General features: G+C 47.2%; 1 protein-coding gene across 1 annotated transcript in view; it reads left to right on the forward strand.

Moving 5' to 3' along the window:
* MAP6 (microtubule associated protein 6) overlaps positions 1-20,831 on the forward strand; it is a 43,280-nt gene extending 22,449 nt beyond the window's left edge. Inside the window, exons 2-4 of the mRNA XM_075050461.1 lie at positions 5,358-5,571; positions 7,482-7,678; positions 20,672-20,831. Of these exons, the coding sequence (XP_074906562.1) occupies positions 5,358-5,571; positions 7,482-7,678; positions 20,672-20,741 (481 nt within the window). The 3' untranslated portion in view covers positions 20,742-20,831. The remainder of the gene's footprint in view (positions 1-5,357; positions 5,572-7,481; positions 7,679-20,671) is intronic.
* The last annotated feature ends 5,131 nt before the right edge of the window (positions 20,832-25,962 follow it).

The following is a 25,962-nucleotide window of genomic DNA, read 5'->3' on the forward strand; positions in this document are numbered from 1 at the left end:
CCCATCCTATGCAGCCCTATGTTCTCGTCAGGTCTGTAGATGGCTAAACTCCCTTTATCTTCACTGGGAATTTTTCCTGTTGGACTTGGCTTGCAAAAGGTCATCTGATGCCTCATATACTCCTTTTTGTTGAGTTTCATTTCCATTTCCATTTCGGGTCAGCACTGGATTCCCGACTGATTCTAATTATTCTTTGTAAGGCTGGGACCAGAGCTAGGCAGAAAATTAGGAGACGTGTAATTTGCTGCTATTTCAGTTCAACCCGTCTGTTTCACGCCAAGGTAGCAATTCTTAAAATCTTCCTCAGCAAAATTAAGAACAATGGAAATCCCTTAGATAAAGAATTACAGAGCTGGACTAAGCTGTGCCTCTGGGGTATGTCCATACTGGTGCTAGTCCATGCCTGTGACTCACCCGAGCAGCGTGAGCAAAGGCTTTTGCTCGGGTTTTAGGTGAGCTTTGAGGCTGGGCTCTTTTAGGATGGCGTCTAGCACGCTCCTGAAATACTCTCAGAGCTAATTTTGTGTGGAGCAGTCTGTGGTGGTCCAGACGCTGCTATGACTGGCTGTTCTCAAAACAGGGAAAAATAACATTTTCAGGGCTTGTTTCAGATTGCAGACGGAATTTGTAATTTTTGGGCACCTTCCCCACAAATTGACCTTGGGATGTTAAATAGTAATGAGGGAGGTCTCAGAACCCCAGGGGGGTCCCCAAGCCAGGGTTAGTTTTAGTGTTACAGGAGCAACCAATACAATACCTTAGAGAACAGATATTTTTACTAATGCCAGAATACAAAAAAAAAAAAAAAATCAACTCTGAAAGCTGCTGCTTTTCCTCTCACTCCTTTGCTGCATGTAAGGAGTATATCAATTTATAAAGCAGCATCTCTGAGTGACATAAATATCCTGGAGCATCAGGCGAGTTCCAGATAGCACCGTGCGACTGCCCTGAGAGGGTGTAGCCGTGCCGTGCGCTGTTTGGACAACATGACCTCATGGTGACGTAGGACTGTATCAGACAGACTTTTGATGGAAGGGGGATTTAGGTCACCTTCCTGAGACATCCCTCTCATCCCTACAATTAATAGAGCCGCAAACCCCAAGCAGGGCACCTGCCTCCTCATTCATACTTTGCATTAGTAAATTCAACGTGCCTGGCACTCAAATGCGGTGATCCAGGCTGTGAAGTTGCTAGCACACTCCTGCCTACATTTTTGGCCCAGGGTAACTAGTACTTTTCCAAGCAATTGTTGGGCTGGCTTCAGGAGCTGGCATATTCCAAGGGCAGTTCCCAGTGGGCTGTTTTCCCTCTCTCATCTGTGGTGGAGACAGAGAGATTTAGGAATTAGCACTTTTGTGCTAATTAACCATGGTAAGTTGAATTTCCGGGCACTGATGCAACCAGCACAGAATAGCCTGTGTCTATTCTAGTGACACTTTTTTGTGCAGTTTATGTGTTGCCTGAATATCAAAACCAGGCACTGAGATCAGCTTGCTGCAGCAGACGTAGCGGTAGTAAATGGTCTGAGTCTCTTCTTCTACTGCCTCTGCAAGCTCTGGATAAATAGATGTGCAGATTTCGGCACACTGGGTGCTTGAGCGTGGTCACTGTAGGGAGTAGCTGGTCCATCCCAGGTGCAGTAGGACTCCATATGAGCGTGGCCCGTGCTCTCTCACATGCTTGAAGGGAGGGACTGGCTCTAGTGTAATAGCTGGTGATGTGAAATCATGCACATTTGCCTGAAAAGGATTTAGAATAGAACCATAGAATCATGGAATGGTTTGGGTTGGAAGGGACCTTTCAAGGTCATCTAGTCCAACCCCCCTGCCATGGGCAGGGACATCTTCAACCAGATTGGGTTGCTCAGAGCCCCGTCCAACCTGACCTTGAATGTTTCCAGGGATGGGGCATCAACTGCCTCTCCGGGCAACCTGTTATTTCTAGATGTGCACTGAATCCATGTGACATACCTGGTATTTACAACTTCTTAGTCAACACTGTAAAACATTTCAAGATTAATAGCCTTCTATCCTCCACTTCCAGAGAAGATCGTGGGTGAGCTATTTCAGAGCCAGTGGACATAGTGCGTCAGCATGCATCCACCTAGGAACAGCTATTGGTCTATCCTTTGCCTGCAAAGCCAGGCTCATCTTGGGAGATGCAGGGTAGTCAAGGGTCCTGTCACCAAGTACAGAGGAGCTGAGTACTCACAGAATTGTTACATCTGCATTAAGACCAGCAAAGCAAGGATGGAGAAGAGCAGAGGAATTCATGCTCATTTTTAACAGTCAGCTGAGATTGGTTGTTGCATTAACAGCCCAGCTCTATTGCACGATCTCTCGCTTTAGCATTTCAGCAACCAGCCTATGGGAGTGCAGAAGTGCATTCCCTGCCAGCCCACAGGTAGCACAAGGCTTTTTTCTCCCTTTTCCCCACCTCATGTGTCTGCCTTGTCTACAGAGATCACAGGCTTTTCAGGGAGCAGCCTGTCTCTTTCTGTATGTTTGCATAATGTGATGCATAATGAGGTTGCCAGGCGCTATGGTAACAAATACGATCATGCTGCTTCAAAGCTCACCTCCATATTAACCAGCATTTTATGAGCAACAGAATGAATAAATAGTGGTTTGTGTTCCATCTTTAAAGGCCAGCACCTATGTGCATGTTACTACAGCCTCCATCCTTTGTCTCTGGTTCTGTAGATGCAAGCTGTGCTTATGATGGTCCATGTGGGCTAGTTGGGCAGCTGGCCCTACAATAAGTAAGAAAATGAACTTTACCTGTCTTTCCCTTAGCTGAAGAACACCATTTGGATATTCCTCCTGTGCCTACTCACCGATTTTGAGGAAAGGTGGTGTGATTTTTCACCTCCGAGACTTCTACCTCTGCCACAAATATGATAGAAAATAGCTAACAGGTTTAGAAGATGCTAGGGAGGGATCTGAGTGACAGATAGACATGGGTGGAGAGAACTAGTGCATTATTTTATTTCCTTTGGAAAGTAGTTGAAAATATATAGTCTACTTTGGAGCAAAAGTGGATCCTAGGAAGAAGCCTCTTATTGTCTGAGGAGCTTGGGTTGAACTTTGTCAGTAAAGTGTTCACATCTTTAATCCAGTTCTTTAAAGATGTTTCCTCTTCCTTTCTCTCAGCTCTTCATGCAGGAGGGATATTTTAGCAATGAACTGCAGAGAAATATCTGTGAACAAATGGGTGACATTCAGTGAACAGGAACCAAGAGGACACAAATGAGCCCATTCATGTATTGCTCATTCAGTTCCAGGAGAACAGCATCCTTCAGACAGGCACTATTATCCAAGCCCAGGAAGGGCTGAATAGTAAAAGAGGGGGAGGGAAATGAAGAAATTCAGGGAAAATAAGAAGTAGATGTAGGTAGAATCAACAATAAGAAAGGATGGAGAGTTGGAGGTGGGATTTGGCTCATAAAGATACCTACATTTAGGGGCGTATGTTTGAGTGTCTTCACATGTGCTAGATATTTGTATTCCTATCAGTGGAGATCTAGTCGGTTAACAGAGCCCAAAGAGGCATTCAGCTCATCCTAAAGCAGTCACCCATCTTTGGGACAGGGAAGGGTGAAGGGCTCTCCAAGCTCCACTGACTGTGTTGGCCAGTCCACATTGAGTACCACAAGGACACAGTCACCCTGCGGGTGTGGTGAGACCTTAGTATAGGTGTCTTAGGAGGAGAAACACCCAGGAGACTGTTGCAACCAGCAGTTATTTTGGAAGGGAGAGGTATTTTCCATCTTTGCAGTGGGCTTATGTGAATGGGAAATGTAGTACTGGGTGGGCAGGGAACTGCATTGATCCTAGATATGAAGGGACCATTTATTACTGGTCCCTGAGGACAACAGATGGACTTCTGCAGCTTAGCCTCCCTGTCTAAGCAGATCCTCTGATGACCGATGAAGTGTGCGTGTCCATACTGAAGCTTTCCTGAGTCTCTGGACTTAGTCCAACTGCTTATCTTCATAAAAGTAAAAGCCGAATATCTCCATGACCATTTGTCAAATTTGGTTGAAGCTGATTAAGATGTTCAAAGCTATTATGGGAAGGGATTGACTGGCAGTACCTTCACACAGAGTTCATTTCCCTAATAAACCAGGCTGAAAACAACACAACCCAAAGGTGGTTGAGTGGAACAGGGCAGGGGGGGAACAGGGTCTGCAAGTTAGTGGTCCCATTGCCTTAGAGGTCCTGAAATTAAGACAAGGGCTTTGATTTCCATGGAAAATTCACCCCTTTGTGCAGGACTTGGATCACAACCGTTGGGACAGCTCCTAGCTTGCGTTGGAGTCTTAAGGGTCTAAACACTGCCTAGGACTATGAGCACAACCTCAGCAGGTTTCTCCATCCCCATTCTCAGATGAATGGCAGTGTGGTTTGCTTCAAAACTGGAAAGATGTTGGTGCTTTGCTGGGAAGAACTACAAAATGCAAGAGAAGGAGTCTGTGGATGGGAACCACAATGTGTCCAGCAGATGCTAAAAATCTTTGAAATGTGTTTGGGGTTTTTTTTTTGCTCAAAAAAGTTGCAGCTCTGTCCAAAAGAAATGAAAGATGGTGTTATTATTTTTTCAGTAAGTCGGAAATTCACCATCAGCTAATAAAGAGAAGCCATAGCTCACAATACCTGATAAACTGTGCATTTCCTACTCTGCTTGAGTTTACGTCTAAGACAGTTTTATCTTAAACTAATCCTTTACAGAATTAACCAAACTGTTGTGCATAATTTGGTGCAATATAGGCGAAATGATACAATTCACTACTTACAGGCATGGATAAGGCGTGTCTTGGAAATCTTGGCTCCTTACACTTCTGAATCCCCCAGCTCACTTGCCTCCAGGGAAGTTTGCTGAGAAGTGTGTGTCCTGTGTTGAGTTGCAGAATATGATTTTTGATGTTCCTTTCTAAATATTCTTTTGTACCGTAATTGCAAGAGTCAGGAACTGCTTGCAGGTAGCTTCAGTGCAGAGGTGACGCTGTAGAGAGAGAAAAGCATCTTATGTTTTCCAAAAAAGCATCGCAGTCACATCTGAGGCCAGATTTGCAGAGGGCACGTGACCATTGTCACACAACTAGCAGATTGTTTGGTGCCCGGGACTGGCTGATTTTAATAGACCAAATTTCATTTGAGCTTCTCCTAATGTGTCAGTGGGTTTTGGATGAGGTAAAAAATGAGCTGTTGGGAGCCAGTTTTTTGGTAAACCTGACTGGGTGGCGACTAAAGCCCTTCCAAATAGACCTTATTGAGCAATGGGGGATTCCATTCCCACATTACCGCTACTGTGCTGTTGGTTTAATTCCTGAACCCCTTTTCTTTTTTGATCTTCAGAAACGAGTTCAGACCCTGGGTAGACGTCAAACCTGTGAAAGCTATAAAAGCGAAAGCCCAGTACAAGCCGCCGGAGGAGAAAATGACCCATGAAACCAGTTACAGTGCTCAATTCAAGGGGGAAACCAGTAAGCCTGCTCCAGCTGATAACAAATTCCTGGAGCGCAGAAGGATACGCACTCTCTACAGCGAACCCTACAAAGAACCGCCAAAGGTGAGAAACGCGGTGGAATGGACCCAGGGCCATCACTGGTCCTGGTGGGACTTGTCCAATGCAGTAAGGCTGGGCTCAACACTGCCTGCTGCCGTTCCCCTTATGTGACATTTTCATTTCTGAGCAGCGGGTGCATCTGGGGATCCACCTTGGAGACAGTGGTGGATGAAAAACTGAATATGAGTTGGCAATGTGAGCTCACAGCCCAGAAAACTAATGGTGTCCTGGGCTGCATCAAAAGAAGCGTGGCCAGCAGATTGAGGGAGGTCGTTGTCCCCCTGTGCTCTGCTCTGGTGAGACCCCACCTGCAGTTCTGCGTCCAGCTCTGGGGTCCTCAGCACAGGAGAGACAGGGACCTGTTGGAGTGGGTCCGGAGGGGGGATACAAAAATGATCAGAGGGCTGGAACACCTCTGCTATGAGGAAAGGCTGAGTGTGTTGGGGTTGTTCAGCCTGGAGAAGAGAAGGCTCCAGGGAGACGTTATTGCAGCCTTCCAGTACCTAAAGGAGGCCTACAAGAAAGCCAGAGGGGCTTTTTACAAGGGCATGTAGTGATAGGACAAAGGATAATGGCTTTAAACTGAAAGAGGTCAGGTTTAGATTAGATATTGGGAAGAAGTTCTTCACTGTGAGGGTGGTGAGGCACTGGCAGAGGTTGCCCAGGGAAGTTGTGGCTGCCCCATCCCTGGAAGTCTTCGAGGCCAGGTTGGATGGGGCTGTGAGCAAATAGTGGAAGGTGTCCCTGCCCATGGCAGAGGGGTTGGAATGAGATGATCTTTAAGGTCCCTTCCAACTCAAACCATTTTATGATTCTATGGGCTCTAGTACAGGTTGATGCACTTTGGAGACAATACGTCAAACTGTAGAGAAGCAAGGATAGGGCCCAGATGAAGAGGTTTTTGCGTTGTCATTTCCCAGGTGATTATCTAGACAGCTTTCTCTTTCTCCCTCCAAAACTATAGGCACCCCACACTACACTTTATCCCAGGAACAACATGGTAAGAGCCAGATCTTCATCTGCAGTTAATTCAGAGCGCTCCACAGATTTTGTCAGTAAGCACTTTTGGCTTTGATCAGATTGAGGACATGTGTCGAGAAGGGCCTAGGCTGAAATGTCTTCCAGCCTTGTTTTCTAGGAGCAGCGGAGGATCTGCATATAAAAGGAGTCAGTCTGTGCAATTTTAAACCTAGGACCATTAGTCCTTCCCAGAGTTTATAAGTGCTTCCCAGAGTTTATAAGAGGTCTCAGAGGGATGGCAGGGCCAGCATGGAGGAGCTGAAGGCTTCTGTTCCTCCTTAATTTTGAAGTTGTCCTCCCTATTTTGGGGGTTGTGGAAACAGGTGGGTACAAGACACTGTTGTGGCCTTTGCTCAGGTGCCAACTGGAGTCCTGCACCCCATCTATTCCCAAGTGATTTTTCCTTTGTTGTGGCAATCTGTTAAGGAACAAACAGACTGATGAGTCATGTCCTACAAGAAAGGTGGGGATTTGTAACAGCCTCTTTGTCCTGAGCATCATTTCTCTGCTTCAAATCGGGAGAGAGACAATCCCCTGTGGGCTTGCAAAGCTCCTCCTGAAGGCAGAGAAAGACGGAGGAATTGATAAAATGACTGATAATATTCCCTCTCCCATTTACCCTGCTGTGTCCTGATCTGGATACAATGGGCTCTGCTGGCTTCAGGGGCACCGTGATTTCAGGGCATCAGCGCCGTGAAAGGAGTTGGCCGTTTGCAACTCAGCATGCCCCCGGCTGCTCCCCTCCCTTTGTGGCAGGGCATAGCTGAGTAGATAAGTAACATTCATGCCGTTTCTGATCTAAATCCTGTTTTCCACCTGTCCTTGTGTCTCTCTTTCTCTCTCTCTCTCTCTCCATCTCTGTGTTGTCGTTTTGCGTGTTGCCCTCCATGCAGGTGGAAAAGCCTAGCGTAAAGCCTTCCAAACCAAAAAAGACCACAACAAGCCATAAACCCCTGAAAAAGGCCAAAGACAAGCAGATTGCATCTGGCCGGGCTGCCAAGAAAAAGAGCGCCGAGACCTCCAACACAGCAAAGCCAGAGGACAAGGAGAAAAGTAAAGAGATGAACAATAAACTGGCTGAGGCAAAAGAGTAAATGTCACTGCACTTTCTTTCTCCTTTTTTTCCTTTTCTTTCTTTCTTTCTTTTTTTCTTTCTTCCTTTTTTTTTTTCTTTGATTAAATAAAGGCCACAAAATTAATTAGAGGCTTCTAATCTGCTTTTTGTTCTGACTGTATTAGAAGCTTTTCTGTTTTATTTCCAAGGAGGATTAGGGAATCCTTGTTTCTGAGGTCAGGTTGTTCTGCTTTGCCTGCACAACACGGCTCTGCACAGAGTGAGGGACGTGGGAATGCACAAGTGGGGTCATAGGAGATGAAGGTGATGAATCAACCGTGATTGCGTCCAACAGCCTGTCCCTTTCCTCAGGCCTGGTCCTTCAATGCTTTGACGGCGTGGAAGTGCCCGTAGAGCCATGAAGGGGCTGTGCTCTCATCCCATGAGGCCCTTTTGGGGTTGGCCGTTCTTCGGCTGTCTCCCACTGGTGTCAGCAGGTGGAAGGTTTTTTGGAGGCAGAGAGGATCAGAGGTTCATTCATGGTGCTGTGGATCTGCTGTAAATCCACTAGAACCAGTGGTGTGGCCAAGAGCAATTTCCCCTGGTGACACTGGTGGGACTTTTGCTCTAAGAAGCAACGGGAAAGGAGATCCCATGCAAATAAAGGGCCAAATCCTCCCCCAGGGGAGCTAGGGGGTAGGTCTAGCTGCATCAAGGCAGCTTCATCCATCAACACCACTTGGAAGTCCTTGATTTAAAAAAAAAAAGGAGTGAGGGAAGGCACAGAGAGCAGTGAAGACTTCCCAAGCATGTGGCAGGTCAGACTAGGTTATCAGCAGGCTGTTCTTCCCTATTGTTTCCCCTAGGTTATGGATCTTTTTAGTTATTCCGGGTTTGTTTTGAATCTTGGTCTGCTTTCTTCACTTCTGGGGTGCCAGTAGACAGAGCTAGATTTCAGAAAGAGGTTTAGTTTGCAGACGTGACCTTCCGAGGGGTAGAAAGAAATGAGTCACCAAGGTTGACTAGAGCTGTCAGCCCCCATTGTTTTGACTCTACCAGCTGTTGGAGTTCATGTTGGCTCGTGAGCATCCTAAGAGGGCCATAAACCAGTTGCTGGGATCCCTAGAATCCCTCCAGGCAAGATCTCAGGGTTTCAATCCTATTTACTGTGCTCTTACTCTAGGAAATCCCCATGCCCAGCAAGACCAGTTTGGAAGCTGTAAACACAGCAGGACCATTTGTCAGCGAGTATGAACTGGCCCAGCAGACTGGCATTGCATACCCCAGACTCTGGGTCGTTGAGTCAGGGGGAGCTGGGAGAGGTATGGTCCCAATCCAAATTTACGTGCCTAACTTCTGCATTGGGTCCAAAATACATGAGGATTAATCTTGATCCCACCAAACTGAGCTGTTAAGCTCTCCTTTAGCAGAGTAGCTGCAAGTCAAGATGCAGGGTTCTTCTTTATTTTTGCAGCTCAATATTTCTATCCTAACATGCAGTCCAGCCTGAAACTTTCAGAGAACAGACAATTGGGAAGAACAAAGAGAGATGGGAAGTAGGGTAGGGGGGTGGTGTAAGAGGAGAGTATCAGAACTGTGTTGCTGTAGAGATGTTCAAATGAGGAAAGTCTTGCTGCTAGGATATTTTAGAGATGTGAAACTATCTAACAGAAAAAGGGATGAGCCAGGAAGGTGAGGAGTCCCATTTTGGGGGTCTCACCCCATTAGAATTGGGTCTTTTGGAAACATAAATGAGTGGTGGACTACAAGGCTGAGAGAAAGTTTCCAAAGAGGAGGAAAGCTCTGTGGTATACAGATAGTGACATTTGCTGGCCTTAGTAATGAATAAATGCCAAGTTCAGTGTATTGTGTGATTTGTCCTGTTTGCCTTGCGCTAACAGCCTAAACCTTTGAGTATAAGTAAGTGTAGTGTTCTGAATTCAGTGGTGTATTTCCAAGCTTAGCTGTGTTAGAACTGTGTGCTATGAGCTAGTCAGGTTGTGTATGTGGAAAATATATATTCATATATAGAAATATATATATTTAAACCTCCAATGTTTAGGAGGAAACCAGGGAAATCCTCCAGGAAGTAAAACTGTGGAAATCTTTGCGAATGTAGTGCATTTTTTTGATGTGCATGCTCCATGGAGACGCTGACCTGTCCATATTGACCATTGCTTTTCTGAGTGCTCAGAAGCCCCTGCAGCACTGCTCGAGTGCAAAGCTCAGCTCTGTCTCCAGAGCAGCTCGGCAAAAGGCTTGCGGTGAGCTGGTGGAGAGGAGCGTCGCTCACAGCTCTTCCCACCCCGCCGCACAAGGGACAACTGGCCAGAGAAGCCTGAGCTTCCAAGACTTGGTGTGATTCCTTGGCATTTAGATGCTTCATGCATCGTCACGCTCTTCAGTAACGTCCTTTCCTATCGCAGGATATAGCAACAGCCGTGAAGATGACGTGTCTCAGCAGGCAGAACATGTCAGGAATGCACGTAGACAGTTACCAATAGCCCAACACACCGATCTCACTGTACATAAGGAAAGACCATGCCAAACAATTCGCCCTATTATTTTTTGGCCCTAAGTTTCACATTGAAAGAGGCACCATGCTTGCCACCATTTCACCTTGAATTCAATGGGAATTTAAGCCTTGACTTCAAGGGTAACCAAATTTTGCCCAAGGAACAGCATTAAGATGCTCAGCCCACCTAATCCAAGCATCTTCATGACTCTGGATCGACTCCTCACCATCCAGGGCTTCAGGATTGCTTCTTCTCAATGAAGAGTATCCATCACTGTGTTTGAATGAAACATGCACAGTGAGTGGTCAGAATATGGCCTTATGTTTCCTTAATGCGTGCAGTTTTTTGGTGGCATCTAACTACAAAGCTAGGTATGAAGAGCTAGCCAGCGGTCTAAATTCCCTTTCTAGTGAAGGAACTTTCCAAGGGCCATTGAGCGACCTATTTTGGACACCTCTCTTTGGGTGGGATACATGATCCTTGGAAGGTTTCAATCTTTGCAGAAAGAGCCTGGGAGACTGGTAGGGCCTGGGGACCTCCCTCTCAGACAGCAACAAAATAGGGATATAAATCCTGGCCTTTGCTCCATGTGCGCCAGGTCCTCAGCATACATCCAAGCACACAGTTTAGCATTGCATTGAATGCCAGGAACTGCAGCAGAGTCAGGCCTCAGGGTGAAATCCTGCATTGCTCTACCTTCCACAGACTTTATGCCCATCCGACCCACTCAGGTTTATCAGAAAGGAGACCAAATCTCTGCCGTTTCAAATTCACTTTGGACTCTGAGCTTGTCGATCCCACTGGGAAAGAGTGCTCTGCTGTTCTGTGTTTCCAGCTACCACAATGCTGATTCTGTTTCACCGCTAATTTGTAATATGTTTTGCTTTCCTTGTAAAAAGAAAAAAAAAAAGAAATGTTTTGCTTTTTACCCTGTGAAAGTTCCTATGCTGTCTATTGCTTGCTTTCTCATTTTCACTGTATTGTACTGTTACTCCTTTCTGCAAAATGGTGCTAACTGCTGACTGAGCTCCTGTTTTCTGACTGCTTTGCACACCGATCACCCGCTTCTTCATTTTGCAACGCGTCCAGTGTGAAAACATGGCTCCCATGAATTCCACAAACTCTTGCCTCTTGGAGGCAGATAGGAAGTGTCTAATTAATATTTTGTGGCCTGGGTTTGGTTGCATATCACAAATTGTCTCTTGTAATGTGTTAAGCACACCTCCTCGTGGTGCTTTTTCATTCTTGCTGTTCTAATGAGAATGACACACACAAACACACACACACACACACAAATTAATGTATAGCCAATTGATTGTGACGTGCTTGTGATCTTTGCTTGCTCAAAGGGGTTTTTTTTCCAATGATAAATAAATGCTAAAGACGAATACCACCTCCTTGACCTTGTTTTCTCGATAAGAAGCACAGTTAAGTGAAAGAAACACCCTTCCAACCGTAATCAGATTTGTGTTGCTTAGAGCCTCCACTTCCATGCCTGCCGTAGGGACAACTGAGCTGTCACAGTCTGACTCCCTTTAGATGGCCGCTAACCTCAGACTAGCCTGGCGTGAGAGCTAAGCCTTTGCAAATGTGAAGATGGACAATGAAGTCATGTGGACGGAGCAGGTAGTTTGCTTTTATTTTTCTACGTATACAGTGTCTTGAGCAGGAGGTTGGTGCATGCAGGCTGCTGCTGCACCTTGCTCGTGTCCACGTCGCACTGGGTCAGGGAGCAGAAACTGAGCCCCATCGAGAGCTGGAGGGAGGGGAGGTGATGTGGATGAGATGATTGCTTAATTAGACACCTTTTCCAACTACCTACAGCTTTTGCTTTGGCCCAAAACCACCTGAAAGGCCCATGAGAGGGGTCAAGGGCCTGTAAATCCTCATTGAAAGGAGGTGGCAAGTTCTTGCATTGAGCACTTCCAGTGTGCTGCAAGCCTAGCCGCCGTTGAACAAGCACTTGGCAGTGTCTGTGGAAGTGCAAAGCACTGATTTTATATTGATGAAAGCATTGGCTATCTGGAGAAAATGGGGTTGAGATGAAAGTAGGGCTGAGGGCACAATTTTATTTTAAATGGTGAACCCTAATCTTAGTTCCATCTCTTTTTTCTTATAATTAGCCTGTAAGCTCCGACCTGCAATTTTTATTTTTAATCATGTTTTCTCTTTTAATGGATATTCCAATAACATCCCCACCAACCTAGGGAAAATTGTCTGCATTGGGGGTGTATTTTGAAAACTTTCCACCAACATAGCTCTGCTGACTTCCATGGAGCAACAACCCTTTTCTGCCTTACCATTTCTGGGTACTACTTCTCATCCCTGCCTGGTTTACAAATCAATTTCTGAATTTATTCCACCTGTGACTACATGCTAATAACAGTGCTGCTTTCTGATGTCTTGCCGTATCACCCTGCCTTCCCTCTCCCTTCCCCACCAGCTTCATCCATTCATTGATCACACATAACGATACGATCTTCAGAGTGTTTCAGCTGAGCTGTAGGTCCAGAGGTTTATCATTTCACCCCTCCGCAGCTGGTATTGGAGAAAATGTTCATTGTTAAAAGATTGGTCATTGATGGGGCTTATCTGTGACGATCCATGTTGGCCAACAAAATGTTTCTCCCATGACACAAAGGTACTGGGTCTTTTCCATGCTGCAGCATGGAAGCGTAATCCATCTGGTCCCACCCAGCTGCCCACATCCAGTGCTGGAAAACATGCCTTGGCTGCCCTGTTGTGCTCTGAACTTGCTCAGCATTGCAAAAACTAAAGGAAAAAAAAAAAACCAAAGGAGCAGGATGCATTTCTAAGAGACAGTAGGACCTACTGGGCTGATGGCAGGTATGGGGACCTGGGCTCCCTGGTCCAGTCATCACTGTCAGAGCCCGCTGCTACTGACTCACTCCTTAATCTTTGCCAAGTCGTTAGTGACTGGCACTGCCCACCTATTTCCAAGGGTTGTTGTGAGAATGATGTCTATGCAAAGCACTGGAGGTGGGTTACTAAAAATGCAATTCTTTGTCTTTTAAGACCATTTAGTGTGGAGGTGCTGGCTGGAGTAAAAATAGTCTTAATTCTCAGTGTTGATGCCTGGTGTGGGGACAAAGAGGGGAGAGAAAATATTGGTGTGTGGAATTTAAAGAGTCAAGTCTGCTTGTCAAACTCTAAATAACAGAGCATCTGAGTGCGGCTTTGCAGAGGTGTCACTTTGGCTGCATGGTGTGAGCAGGATAGCCTGCATGTTTCTGATTTTAATCAGTTGCTTTCAAATATATCCTGTGCTGAGGGGTTCAGCACCCGCACCCCGGAGCCTTGGGCGTGGGTGGATGAAGAGGTTCCTGCCTGATGCTCTCCATCCTATTCCATGCATTAGACAGGAGCTTAAGTGCCTTGGGCACAGGACTGAGATTTACTGATTTTGCCACTTCCAAATCTCTGAGGTTCCTTTGAAAACCTCAGTTATCATTATTACATCCCTGACTGGTAAAGCAACGTCAAAGAATGAGTACGGGTATTTCATCAGCTGACGTGTCAGCCCTTATACGAACACAGCGTCTTGTGTCACAATATCCTTTGGATTTAGGGTTTATTTAGAGATGTGCCAGTGCAGGAGAGAAAGGGACTTTTTAAGAAGATGTCTCTGTCATAGCTGGTACCTCCCAACATCCAAGGAATAACCACCATCCGCAACAGCAACATCAAATAACGAAGAGGAGCTGTACAGGAAGAAGAAATTCCCTAGTATGAATGTGATGACATGGCCATGGTCAGCACTAAGAACAGTTATCTTTTGCACAGTTGGAAAATATTCTGGTGTTCAGACATGGGCTTCAGCTCTCCCTGTTTCCAGCAGTGTCATGGTAAGTTTGATCCAATTGGGGATTTGACAGCCTGCTTCTAATTTACCCTTATTCACATGAGATTTCTGGGTTGGAAGCATTTCCACCAATGCCACTGGGTTTACTCACAAGCCCAGAGGTCTGCAATGAGGGGTAACACATCTCTGAGTACTTCAGGACTGGTGGTTTATGACAAACTATGCATTGCTTGTAAACAGTCTTAATTTCTGTTGCAGGGTGCCTTGGTAACAGCTCCCTAATCATGAATGTTGTGTGGAGGAGATGTGAGCCCAAGGATAAAAGAAAAGCCTGCTAATGGATTGAAGGCATCTTTATGCTTTCTAAAATGCCAGCTTTCCCTGCAGGGAGTCTGCTCCACCGAAAACCAACAGCGAGGACCAGCCGCCAGAAAAATGATGGATGAGGATTAGTGACAGATCTTGCGATATGTGAGAGCAGTGAGGAATAATAACCGTTCCTTCAATGCCAGCAGTTCAATGCTGAGAGATGGAAAGGGGGAAACGTTTTTGAAACCCCCTCGTTGTCATCTGCCCACCTCCCAGCCCACCCTAGCCTGAGACATACAGCAACCTCAAGCCCCTGAGCAAAGCTAGGTCTTCCCGTGTCTCCGTGGGGAGCCGGAGCCCTGCGTCCCCTGCCTGGCTCCGAGAGAAGTCTGGAGAGCTGGGTCACAGCAGAGGGTGAGGAGCACCTTCCACGGTGCGTGGTGGAGGGGTTCTCACCACACGATGGCTGGGGCAGATGGGTCTGTCCTCATCACTTAAACAGCACCCAGGAGCACTTGATGGTGCCAGTACCCGATGGTCAAGATAGGGAAATCCTGAGAGCAGTCCCTGGTCATTGGACTGACCTGCTCCTTGGCCTGGTTCAGGATTTAGTACCCAACTGAGGACCAATTCACTGTGGCCGCCTTGTTTTGGAGCCAAAAGATTTGTCAGCAGGGACACGAGCCAGCAAGGCCCCTTTAATTTAATGAAATAGTGATTTGGAGTCGCAGGGCAGTGGATGTCCTTGTCCCCGTTGCCCCTGCTCCCACCCCTCTCCCCAAGTCTCATCGCTGATCAGACTTCTCTTGTCCCTGTTGACTCCTTCCCATGCAGTCTTCAATGCCCTCACCATTCCATCAGACCCCGTCTGCCCACCATGCTGCTGTTCGTTCCTTCTTGCCGTCAAAATAATTTTCCTTCCATCTTCCCATGTCTGTCCCACAGCTGCTTCTCCAACCCTTTGCTTTCTCCCACCTCTCCCCCCCCAGCACCTTTCCCCTCCAGGTCATCCTAAATAGCTCTACCAGGGACCTTCTCCTTCCCATCCTCCCCAAGTTACTGTCTCGTGTCCTGTCTCTCTTGGACTGTAAGCCTTTTTCTTTGCCTGTACTGTGTGATAACGCTCACTTCTTAGAATAAACGATACCTCACCTACCGACTGCCCTTTGTCTCTCTTGTTTCTTGGTGTGGCTTCAGTAGATGTGTCTGCAAGTGCACTCTGTGTCTGTCCTCGTGGCCCGTTCAGCAGTCGGTCTTGCAGCTCTATCCGTAGTCTTTTGGGATGACTCTGCTCGTGTTTTTGTTCCCTGGTACCTTTCTTTCTTTTTTACAGCCACAGAGACAAGCTTTGTTGTCTGTGTAGGAGCCGGGCGTACTCAGAGCTGCGTGACCTTCTGTCCTTTGCAATTCTGGTGCATCTGATAAAGAGGTTGGCCTTTCTCCAGCTTCGTGCAGAGATGTCCTGGGCTGGCAGGTGGCTCAGCAAATGCAGCAACTGAGGAGAATGAAGGAGAAACCTTGTAGCCAAGAGCAGAAGCAGCCGATGGTAAAGAAACCGCATTTTCCGGCGCAGTACAGAAAGCAGTGGGCAGAAGTGTGTCAGTGGAAATCCAGGCAGATGCACCTCTCAGGGGAAGAAGCAGAAGCTGGCTTAGCAGCAGGACACGTTTCAGGGATGGATGCCCAGGAGGCTTCTTGTGGTTCAGAAGGTGCCCTGAACATCTTCCTCCATCTCGGCTAGGACTAGACCTGCCCGTGGTCCCTTCGACCTGTGAGTACAGCAGGGACCCAATTGTGACTAAGTCCCAGGTGGCTCCTTGCTGCCTCCTTGTCCTAATTTATTGCCCGAAAGTGCTAGTTTGGTCTGTGCTGGCTGGAGCTATCGGTGCACACGGAGATGGTGCTCCATACACACATGGAAAGCTGCAGGAGCAGCTGAGTTCCTCTACCCTTACTGTGACCCTCACGGCCGGTGGTGTGACACCACCCTGCCAGAAAGCAAAGGAGACTCCTTATCACGCAGAGTGAGCAGCCGAGCTCTCAGCATGGCCATCAGTCTGGTTTCATGGGCCACCTGCAGAGGTTAGGTCTGAAGACCTAACTCAAGGCCAAACTGAAGCTGGTTGGTGGAGATGGATGGGAGAAGGATCAAGCAGTGCTCGGTCCCCTGGGCTGCCTTCAGTGCCTGTTCCTGTCCTTGGGTGTGCAAAAGCAGACAGAAGAGATGAAAGGTGTGGGGAGCTCCAATCCTCCTCAGTGAGGAGTCTGGAGATTTCATCTAGGACAAGTGAGACCTGGAGCTGGGTTGTGCTTGACATCTCCAGGCTCCAGGGATTTCAGTGTAGATACTGGAAAGAGGCAGTGGGAAGGAGGGTGCCTTGGTGTAGGTAATGCCCTGCATCCTTTCCTATGTGCCACCATGACCTGCTCGCACCTGCCATGCTTTCACAGCATGCCTCCTCCTCCAAACTCTAGACTCCAAGAATGGAAAACCTCTAGAAAAACCTAAAACAGCAGCCAAAAATCTCAGCTGCACATTTTTAGGGACTTAATAGTATTTAGGACAAGATTCCTGCATACCACTGAGGTCCCTAACTGACCTTGGAGGTAGACTGAAGTCTTCTAACTTCTAAATTTCTGCTACCAGAGCTTTGTAAGAGCTTGTTTATCTGCTGCTTTGCAGGTGGGCATTTGTTTAAACTCTGAAGTGCTGAGCTCCTTGTTGCTCGCCTCACACCTACATCAGGCCAGATCTCACAGCCAGACACTTTCTTCTCCTTCAACCCTTGCTAGCCCCAAATTCGTGCACATTTCCAGGGCCCACCAAACCTATGCAAGCAATAGCAGCCCCTCTGCTTGCTTAGGTACAGACCCAGGCTGAAATTCTTTGTTTCCCTGCTCTAACTTAGTGTTAGCCCCACTATTTGATGCTGTTGCCTTTTCCAGGGAATGTAACTGAGACCAGTTACTAAGTACAACCTTAAGGCCATTTTTCAGGACAAAGGCGACTTGTATTTTTGTCGCTGTTATCACAGACAGCAAACTTCAGTGCATAAAGGGCAATAAAGCATTCAGAAGAGAGAAGTGACTCACCATATCCTACAGCCTAATTGTTGATTGGATTTGCCCAGGAATTGATGAGTTTATATCTTCTGAGGAACATAAACCTACCAATGTTGTCCTGGGAGAGGGCTCTAACCAAAAGGTCAGTTCCTTCACAGAGGTGAGCCGTCTTCTCACCTGAATTCTCTGGGAAAGAAAGGACAGATTTCTCATGGTTCTTTTTAAAAAAATGGCCCTTCGGCACCAAACTTCACAGCTATATGTGCTTGGGGCTATTTTGCTGTGTCTGAGCCACCAGTAGAGGATTTCTGCTGCTTCTAGTTGCTCTTGAAGGCAACTTTTAAATTTCCATGTGTCTGGAGTTGAGTCTGTCTATACCAACTCCTAACAGCTCCCAAATAGATAAACTGCTTTGAATGAAGATAATTTTGCAGAAGAGGATAAAAATCATCAGCTCTTTTTCTTATGAGGCCACCAAAACATCAAGACCTGAATCCATAGAGGAACAGAGATGAGCCATGAGCAGGTCCTCCACATCTGTGAAGAACGGGCTAATGTTGCTGGAGCCCATCACGGTCAGAGGCAAGTTTAGACCCCAACTCACAAGATGCCATCTCCCTGTTATTATACCAGGACCGGCGAAGAGGAGAATGTGCTACGTGTGCTCATGGTGGTCATCCGTTGGTCATTTCCAGACACCATGTGCTGCCTCTGGGAAATGAACCCCTGCTGAATTTCATACTCTTTCTGCATCTCTCTCTCAGATGTAACGCGAGTAATGATGTGTCACCTCCAATTCATCTCCTCTGCATTTCTCACCTTGTCACATCACATAATTAACCCAACAGTTTGCAACTGGCAGCCCTCGTGAGAGCAAAGATCTCCAAACTTTCCTCACTTGGCTAAAAGACAAAGATGATTTGTAAATGTTGCTGCTTGTGTGTTAGGACTTGTTACGTTTCAGGATCAGGCTTTCCTTTCAACCCCCTGATTTGCACCTTCCCAGCTCACTCTTCCCAAGGCTGGTACCCGGGGCCAGACCTGGCCGTGCAGCCCTGCAGAGAGCAGCCAGAGCTGTTCCCTCCTGGTTGGAGGCTGTGCAATGCTGTGTTGCCCCTGAATACTGATTCCTGGGGAAAATAATGCAAATACCTCCCCCTCACACTCCTTCCAGTTTAAAACAGGTTTGGAATCAACTTTACTGGGAAGGACAATCACGCAATTATCTGTACTCAGTCCAAACAAAGATGAAGCCAGGGGATGGGGATGGGACACAGCCTCTTTCTCTTCCAGGAGGCTGGGTCTTACCCAGCCTGCAATACATGGCTGAAGGATGCACACACTCATGAGAAAAGAGCCAACGGATTAAAATGAAGAAGTATCCACCATGCAAAGATGCACCGCATGCACCAGCTTTCTTGACTGCCTCAACAGAGACGCACCCCACCACGGCGGCTGAGAAGGGTGAATTCCCCTGGTGGCTCTAGCAGGGGCTAAGGGAAATATTGATGGAGGGTGATTTCAAAGAGTTAATGTCGCTCCAGGAAGAGATGATTTGGGGCTTTCATGCTCTATTCTGAAATGCAGGGCAGCAGCAAGAGCAGGGTTGGACACCAAGGAAGAGGTGGGATTAGTCGGGTGTTGACCCACCTACAACCTGGAGCATCACATGCACGCTGGCACAGGAAGACCTGAGCTCAGGCCCCACAGTTACTGCCTCCTCCCTTACTAGATCAGATGAGAAGACGTGCTTAGAGGGGGTGGCTTGGCATCTGGGATAGCTGCTGGCAGCCTTCAGCCTGCTCGTGCAAGTGCCCTTGGGCACACTCTGGATGTGCAGGCATCTCCAGCCTTCTCCAGAGACCAGGCAAGGGCTCCTGTCCTAGCAGATGTCTGCATCAGCAGTATGGACCTGGTCTGTCCTGACAGTGGGGCATCTTTCCAAAGAGGAGCTGCCCTGCGTTTTCCCCTAATCCCTTGATTTACGGTGCTGGGCTCACCTCATTCCCATAGGAACTGGTAGGCTGGAAGGACTCGGCAGTTTTCCTACACTGGGGGACACAGGGAAAAGGCTTTACCAACCTCTGCCAACAGCTTCTGGCAGCAAATGTCTCTTCGCTCTAAGCACGAAGAGCAGGAGGACGGTGAGTATTTGAGCCAGAGCTGTCCTGCCAGGGCTCTCCACGGGGTCCTGCCCCGTGAGCCTCTCACGCCGGGATGGTTAGACTCGTGTGTCGGGGTTGGGCTGGTTTCGTGGCCCAAGGAGATGGTAATTAGTGCCTGTTCTCCTGGCCAAGGTGTCAGCCTCTCCTTCCTTCCCTTAACCTGCAGGCTGGAACCGTTCCCTACACAAAGCCGACGTCGGGCTGGGGGACGAAGGGGGATCTCCACAGTCCCTTAATGCCACCGCTGTGCAAAGCCGCCCATTTTAAAGCTGAGTAGGTTTCTCCTGCCTCTCCATCTGCTTTCCGCAGCCTCACAGACCCCTCCCCATCCATCACACGTCTCTCCTCATCCCTGGAGACCCTCCTTCTCTTTCTCTCTCCTAATGAAGATTGATTCCCTTGTTCCCTACAGGTCTTTCCTTCCCCAACTCTCCCTCTGCACTTCAGCAAGACCCGACCTTCCCTCCAGCACCCGTCCAGAGCTCCTGGCAGCATCTACCCTCACTCCCAGGCTTTGTTCTCTTATGCTCCCATCCACGATTACCCCAGGTACAGAGCTGGCCCCAGAGCGGATCCTAACAGGCATCCGACGCCTCGGTGCCACCATCACCTCCTGGTGTCTCCTGGGGGGCACTGAGCAGAAGGGGTGCCCTCAAATCGGGGTTTTAGCACGTGTTAGCTGGCCTTGCTTTCCTGTCGGTTGTTTTAACAGGCGCCGGGTGCTTCCTGAGCAGCACAAGAGCTCGGCTCCGCTGCTTTGTAGGGCTTTCACCACCCACCTTGAGGGAAACAAACTGCTTCTTTGTGAGAGAATTTTACAGCGAGGTGCTCGTTCGATGCAGGTTATAATCAATTGGCAAGCATTTTTCATAGCTGATGGGTGGGCCTGATCCTGGTCTCAGTCGAATCAGGGGCTGGTCAAAAAGTCAAGAGCTCCAGCCCTCCTAATTTTGTGGACATCCGTGGGTTTTGGACCAGGACCAGGCTCACCAACCAGCCGGAGGACATACCAAACATGTTGCGGGCTGCTTGGGGAGTGCTCTGCAGAGCCACTTGTCGCGGGGCAAATTCCAGCTCGGGGATGGCATTTTGGTTTTTTGCACCAGCCGATTGCTCTGACAGCTTTGCAATGATGTTCTTTCTCTGCTTCCAGGACCCCTGAAAAAAACACTGGTGCTACAGACCAAGAACCAAGTACCTTAGTGCAGGACCAACGCACATGAAGTTGAGCACTTTCTTCTGAGTGGCGGTTGGAGCAAACATATAGTCTGCATGAAATGTGTATCGTCTGGCTGGCATACAATAAAGCTGATGAGCAGAGCTGAATGACAATTTCTCTTGTCTCTCAAGCACTGAGAAGTTACTGTCTCCAGGATCTGTGTAATGCAGTTAGCATGTCTGTGCCTTGATTTATATTCAGTAAAGTCAGAGAAAGAAAATGGGTCCAATTCTCCCTTTATTCATAGCTGTGGAACAGCACTGTTTTCAATGGTCTCTCTAGTTTACATGGGCAACAAAGAGATCAGATTCACTTCCATAACTCATGGAAGTTTCTTATTGGATTTCAGAGATTATCCCAGAAGCCTAGTTGATAGCATCAGCAGCTCTTCTCAAAAATCCTTGGAAGATTTAAGGCACTATAAATTCTTAACCACTGTGAGGAACTCGCATTTGGATGTCGCCAGGTGAAGCACACCTTGTGCAACATCTGGCAGATCCCCTTGTCGTTGTGTTGTAGCCAAGAACATCGCAGGCCGTTTTCTGAGACTTAACATTCAATTTGTTCAATTTGTCATTTAGGGCAAAGGCTGTACAAGACACCAAACACTTGCTGGCAAATTAGTGTTTTTCCTCAGCATTTTTTCCAAAAGTGTTTCATTGAAATAATTATAAAGTACAAACTGGAAATGCTGTAGGAGGAATGGAGCTGGTTCATGGGATGGGCAGGTCTGGTTGTTCTGTAGGCACATCTTTTCTGGGTGAGGCTCCCTATGTCCATAAGATGTACGCAGCACATGATGGGAGATGGAGTCCAGCCCTATAGCCTGTCCCCTATAGACGGCCAAGTGCGTGAAGTACCCAGACTGCAGTTCCACCAACGCACTGGTCCAGCACACTCCAATAAATACTTCTAGGTTTAGGCTGAAGTGTTACAACACTTAGAGCTGGGATTTGCTTTACTTTCCGCAAGCGCTAACTTTAAGCAGCAGGCTGCTCTTCCCGCCCAAATTAATTATGCAAGGCAGCTACTTCATCAGAGGTGGGGAGAGTTGGGCAGCTCCACGGAGCACGGCAGCTCCAAAGCCCTCCAAAACCAGAGGGTCCGATTTGCTGGGTGTAGTTAAGAAGGAAACTGCCTTGGAGGAGTCATTCAAGTATTTCAAAATGAAAATGCAAGTCCACGATACACATCCTCCTCCTCCTTCTATATAAGCACTCCTCCTATACAGACCCCTGTTCTGTGCAGAAGTAAATCAAGAGTGATTCCAGCCATGGCTGGACCAACTTTAAAATGAGTGAATGTTTTAGGAGACACAATGTCCTTCAGTTGCAGAGAGCCTTGGTTACTACTGCTCTTTGCTATTCATATTGTACGGCTGCTAAGGCACCCTGTGATGGCGAAAATCCCAAGGGTGCCAAGCGCTGTACAGACACGGGACAAAAACACAGAGACCCACCCAAAGGACCATAGAGGCAAAGCAGGAACCTAAAATTGCCTCAAGCTCCTGACGGTCACATTGTGGCGAGTTCTTTTTGGCGACAGGAAGGTTGGGAAGCACCCACTTGTTAAAGGGATAAAATACAGAGGAATATTTGTAGCGACAGTGTTTGTACAAGCCAAGAAGAAATTAGAGCAAATCCAATCACTGAACCATTGCAAAGCACCTCCGAGAAGATGTGAATAGTAACTAATGAAATATTCAATACAAAGGGAAGTAGATTACATGCCTGTGAATAATTGTGCTGAGCGTGTGCCTCACTCAGTAGCTGAAGGGTCCTTGTTACACATGATTAAGTAATTAACTTTTGTTGTGTATAATTACCACGATTGCACAATTATTAGGGAGGAGCCCAGTCCAAAGCTCCAGCGCCAGACGTCGGTGGCCTGCGGGAGGTTTTCCTCCAGATCCCTGGAGCTGCTGGTGTCCCAGGGAAGCAGGACCTGGCAGGCGTCTGGCTGTTGCTCTCTGACGTCTCGGGGCCCATCACTTGTCCCTGAATCAGATGCACCCCAGCAAAAAAGGCACCAGAGATCCAGTCAGCAAAGGTTCATATCTATACACAATTATTTGTAGTGACCCGGACATCCATGGTGGAAAACGTGAGGAAAAAAGTTTGTTCTCCCATCAGTATCTAATCTCTAGGGAGCTGGCTTGGAGGGGCAGAAAAGCCAACCCTAAAATTCACTAAAATGAATATTTTCTGCCTCTTCAGCTCCCTGAAGCAGCTCAGCACAAGGTAAAAGCAGGAACAAGTGGCCACCAACTTTCATTTCACCAGTGGAAACTGTGGGGAATTGTGTCCAAAGTAGGAAGGTGAAATTTCACAGAGGTAGGTTTTAGAACAGTGGAGCTGATTTAAAAGCTCACCCAAATCAAGGCAGAAGATGCCCACTTCAGAAAACATTTGTGTAACTCATAAATAACCACATAATTTTTCCATCAGACTGAGTATGCTATTTCAGACCAACCAACAAAAAAAAAAAATAATTAAAATTTCATTTCATATAGAAAGGCAGTGGTCTGATTTAAATCAGCAGCTCCCCCTTCTCACCCCAGAATTTTCCTGTTGCCACAAGCTGGAATATTTACTGTTTATTAAGAAAAAAATAACAATTTTTGTATCCTGGCAGATTCTGTTCCCCATTGCTAATATTTCCCTCCCCTTTGTCCTGGTATCAACTGCTATCCTCAGTCTCTTGCTTCCTTCCACTTCTCTTTCCATTTAGCTTTTCTTCCCCTACATAGTATGTCCCACTCAGGTCCCTCCTACTCTCAAAAATAATTGAGTTACCAACTGTCGCATTGCCCACCTGGCATACTGGATATAATTTCCTACCACGCTTGTCTTTTTAGATTGCAAAGTATTTGTGGCTGGGAGTTTCCCTCATTTTGTGCTATTCACTGCTCTGCCTGTCTTTCGCTTATCCTAAGGTATTACTGTAATAGACGTGATTAATAGGAATTATCCTCCCACTAGCAAGACTAATTCAATGCAACTGAATTTTGCATGACTGCTTTTATCTGTAGCGTACTCGGTACATCCTTACAACCTTGGCTGTGCTTTGTATCAGCAGCGGTGCAAATCTGTAAGGCTGAGGGAGAGGAAGGAATCCCCCAAGCAAAGCCAGGGCTAAAATAGGAGCAACACAGGAGACCAGAAATTAGAGCAAGAAAAGAAAACGAATATTTCCAGATCAGAAATGAAATGCAATGGAGGGAGATAGAGGCAGGAGGCAAAGGTTTTGTTCCCCTCTCCAGGAGCTGGGTAATAAAACTGGTCCCTAGAGAAGAGGAGCAGAAGTACTGGAAGAGGAAAGTGTTCAGGAGGGTGTTTCAGACTGGATTTCACCCTTTGTAGATCCCGGGCTTCACAGATTTGAAGACCTGCTGATTTTCAGGGAAAAGCATTACTCAGGGCTGAGGAGATGTGTAAAGTTCACAGGAGATGTTTTGCCCACCAGCGTGAACATGGATTAATGCTGCACAACTCCTTATCTGGTGGGTTATTTCCATTTAATGAGGCAGTGACTGAAGGAGCTCGGTGGCTGGGGAGAGCTCCCAGACACATCCATCGAGGACAAGGGCAGAACCGAGGGGGGATTCAGTTAGGATTTGAGGCCAACAGCATCCATGGTGTGAAGTGGCCAAAACTGCTGGATTTGCATCTGTTGGGTTTGCCTCCCTGATTTATGGGCCACTTCCTCAGAAGGGTGTAAATACCTGCAACCGGATTGACTCCTTGCGGATTTACATCAGCCACGTCCGTCCAAATGGCACAGAATATCCAACAGCTCTTTTTAATGCTGTTAATAGCATGTTGGGTTTGGTTGGTTCCCCCCCTCAATGATTCCTAGATGACTTATGCTCCCTTGTTTCTTCAAGGCTCTTAAAAATCCTGACCTGAATTATTTAACCTCCGTTCACCCCCCCCTTTCCTCCATCACCTTTTCTCTTTTGTTTCCTTTACCTTGATGTGTTTATCTCCTGCTCTGTCACTCCAGGCATTTCATTTCTCCTTCTACCCTCATGCATCTTTCATAGTTTACCCCTCTTTGCTCTGGCGAGGGGCAGGTTTTCCTATTTGGTGGCAATCACTTTTTGTGACATATCTAGGTTACTGTCAGGACTCCTTCTCTGTGTAAAATGTCTTTCATTTTATGAAACTGCTTTAATAATTTATCCCCCATCAATGATGTATAATGAAATCACCATCCTGAAATGGCTTTTCCATGTTGAGGTAATGGAACAGAGATGGGTTGGAAGGATGGTATCCCCGGATGGTATTTTGGTGCAAGGTAAGCCACGAGTATCAGGGGAAAGAGAAAGCTGAAATAGCTGAGAAGATGCTATTGTTTGGGGTCTGGATCAGAAGAGAAAGGAATGGACCTGCCTTTACTTTGCCTATAGTGCAGAACATCAGGAGGTACATGAACCATCGTGATACTCTCACTGGTGGCCTTTGGCTCAGAGCTAACCAGCACGGAGGTGAATCACCGAAAATAGCAAGACCCAAAATATCCTTCCCATAAAGTTGTATTCACACATCGCGGGATGGCAAAACCACTCCATTACTTCCCTTCCGCGAGCTGCAAATTTCCCCACTGTGGTCCAAAATGGATCACAAGAGGTAACTGAGGCTTATGACCCTCACCACATCATGAATCCGTGGTGGTGGGAGCGCCGCTGTATCTGGTTATCTAGGGATACCTGAGAGGCAAGTTTGGTAGCTGTGTTATCTTTTATTGGAAAAGGAACAAGGGTTTGAGAGGACTTTTTCTCCAGATCACAACTGCTGCACCAAATCGAGTTGAGGCTGTTGATCCAGACCCTTGCAGAGTCCTAGGATGGGTTAATTAAGGAGACAAATGCACACATGCAGTATTTTAATATGGACAAGCAATTAGAAGGTACAACCAAAATCCTCTTAATTTTCAGACAGGAAAGTGCATGGGCCAAATCCCGGTGTAAAACACCACCACTGCATTGCTTTGAGCCTTGGCTTTGGAGGAGTGCAGCTGACTTAACACAGCAGAGGATCTGGGGAGGTCAAACCTAGGATCCAAAGGATGCCGCTTGTTCCTTCCTCACATTCAGCAGATCCCAGTGATCCTGCCCAATGGAATAACGTAGCCTTGGGTCCAGGCTCAGCAGCTGGAGCCCATCCCTCAGGAAGGCCTCGTTCAAAGAAGTACCAAATCCCTGAGTATGTAAACATTTTATC

Source organism: Buteo buteo, chromosome 18 (genome assembly GCF_964188355.1).
Source record: "Buteo buteo chromosome 18, bButBut1.hap1.1, whole genome shotgun sequence".
Lineage (NCBI taxonomy): Eukaryota > Metazoa > Chordata > Aves > Accipitriformes > Accipitridae > Buteo > Buteo buteo.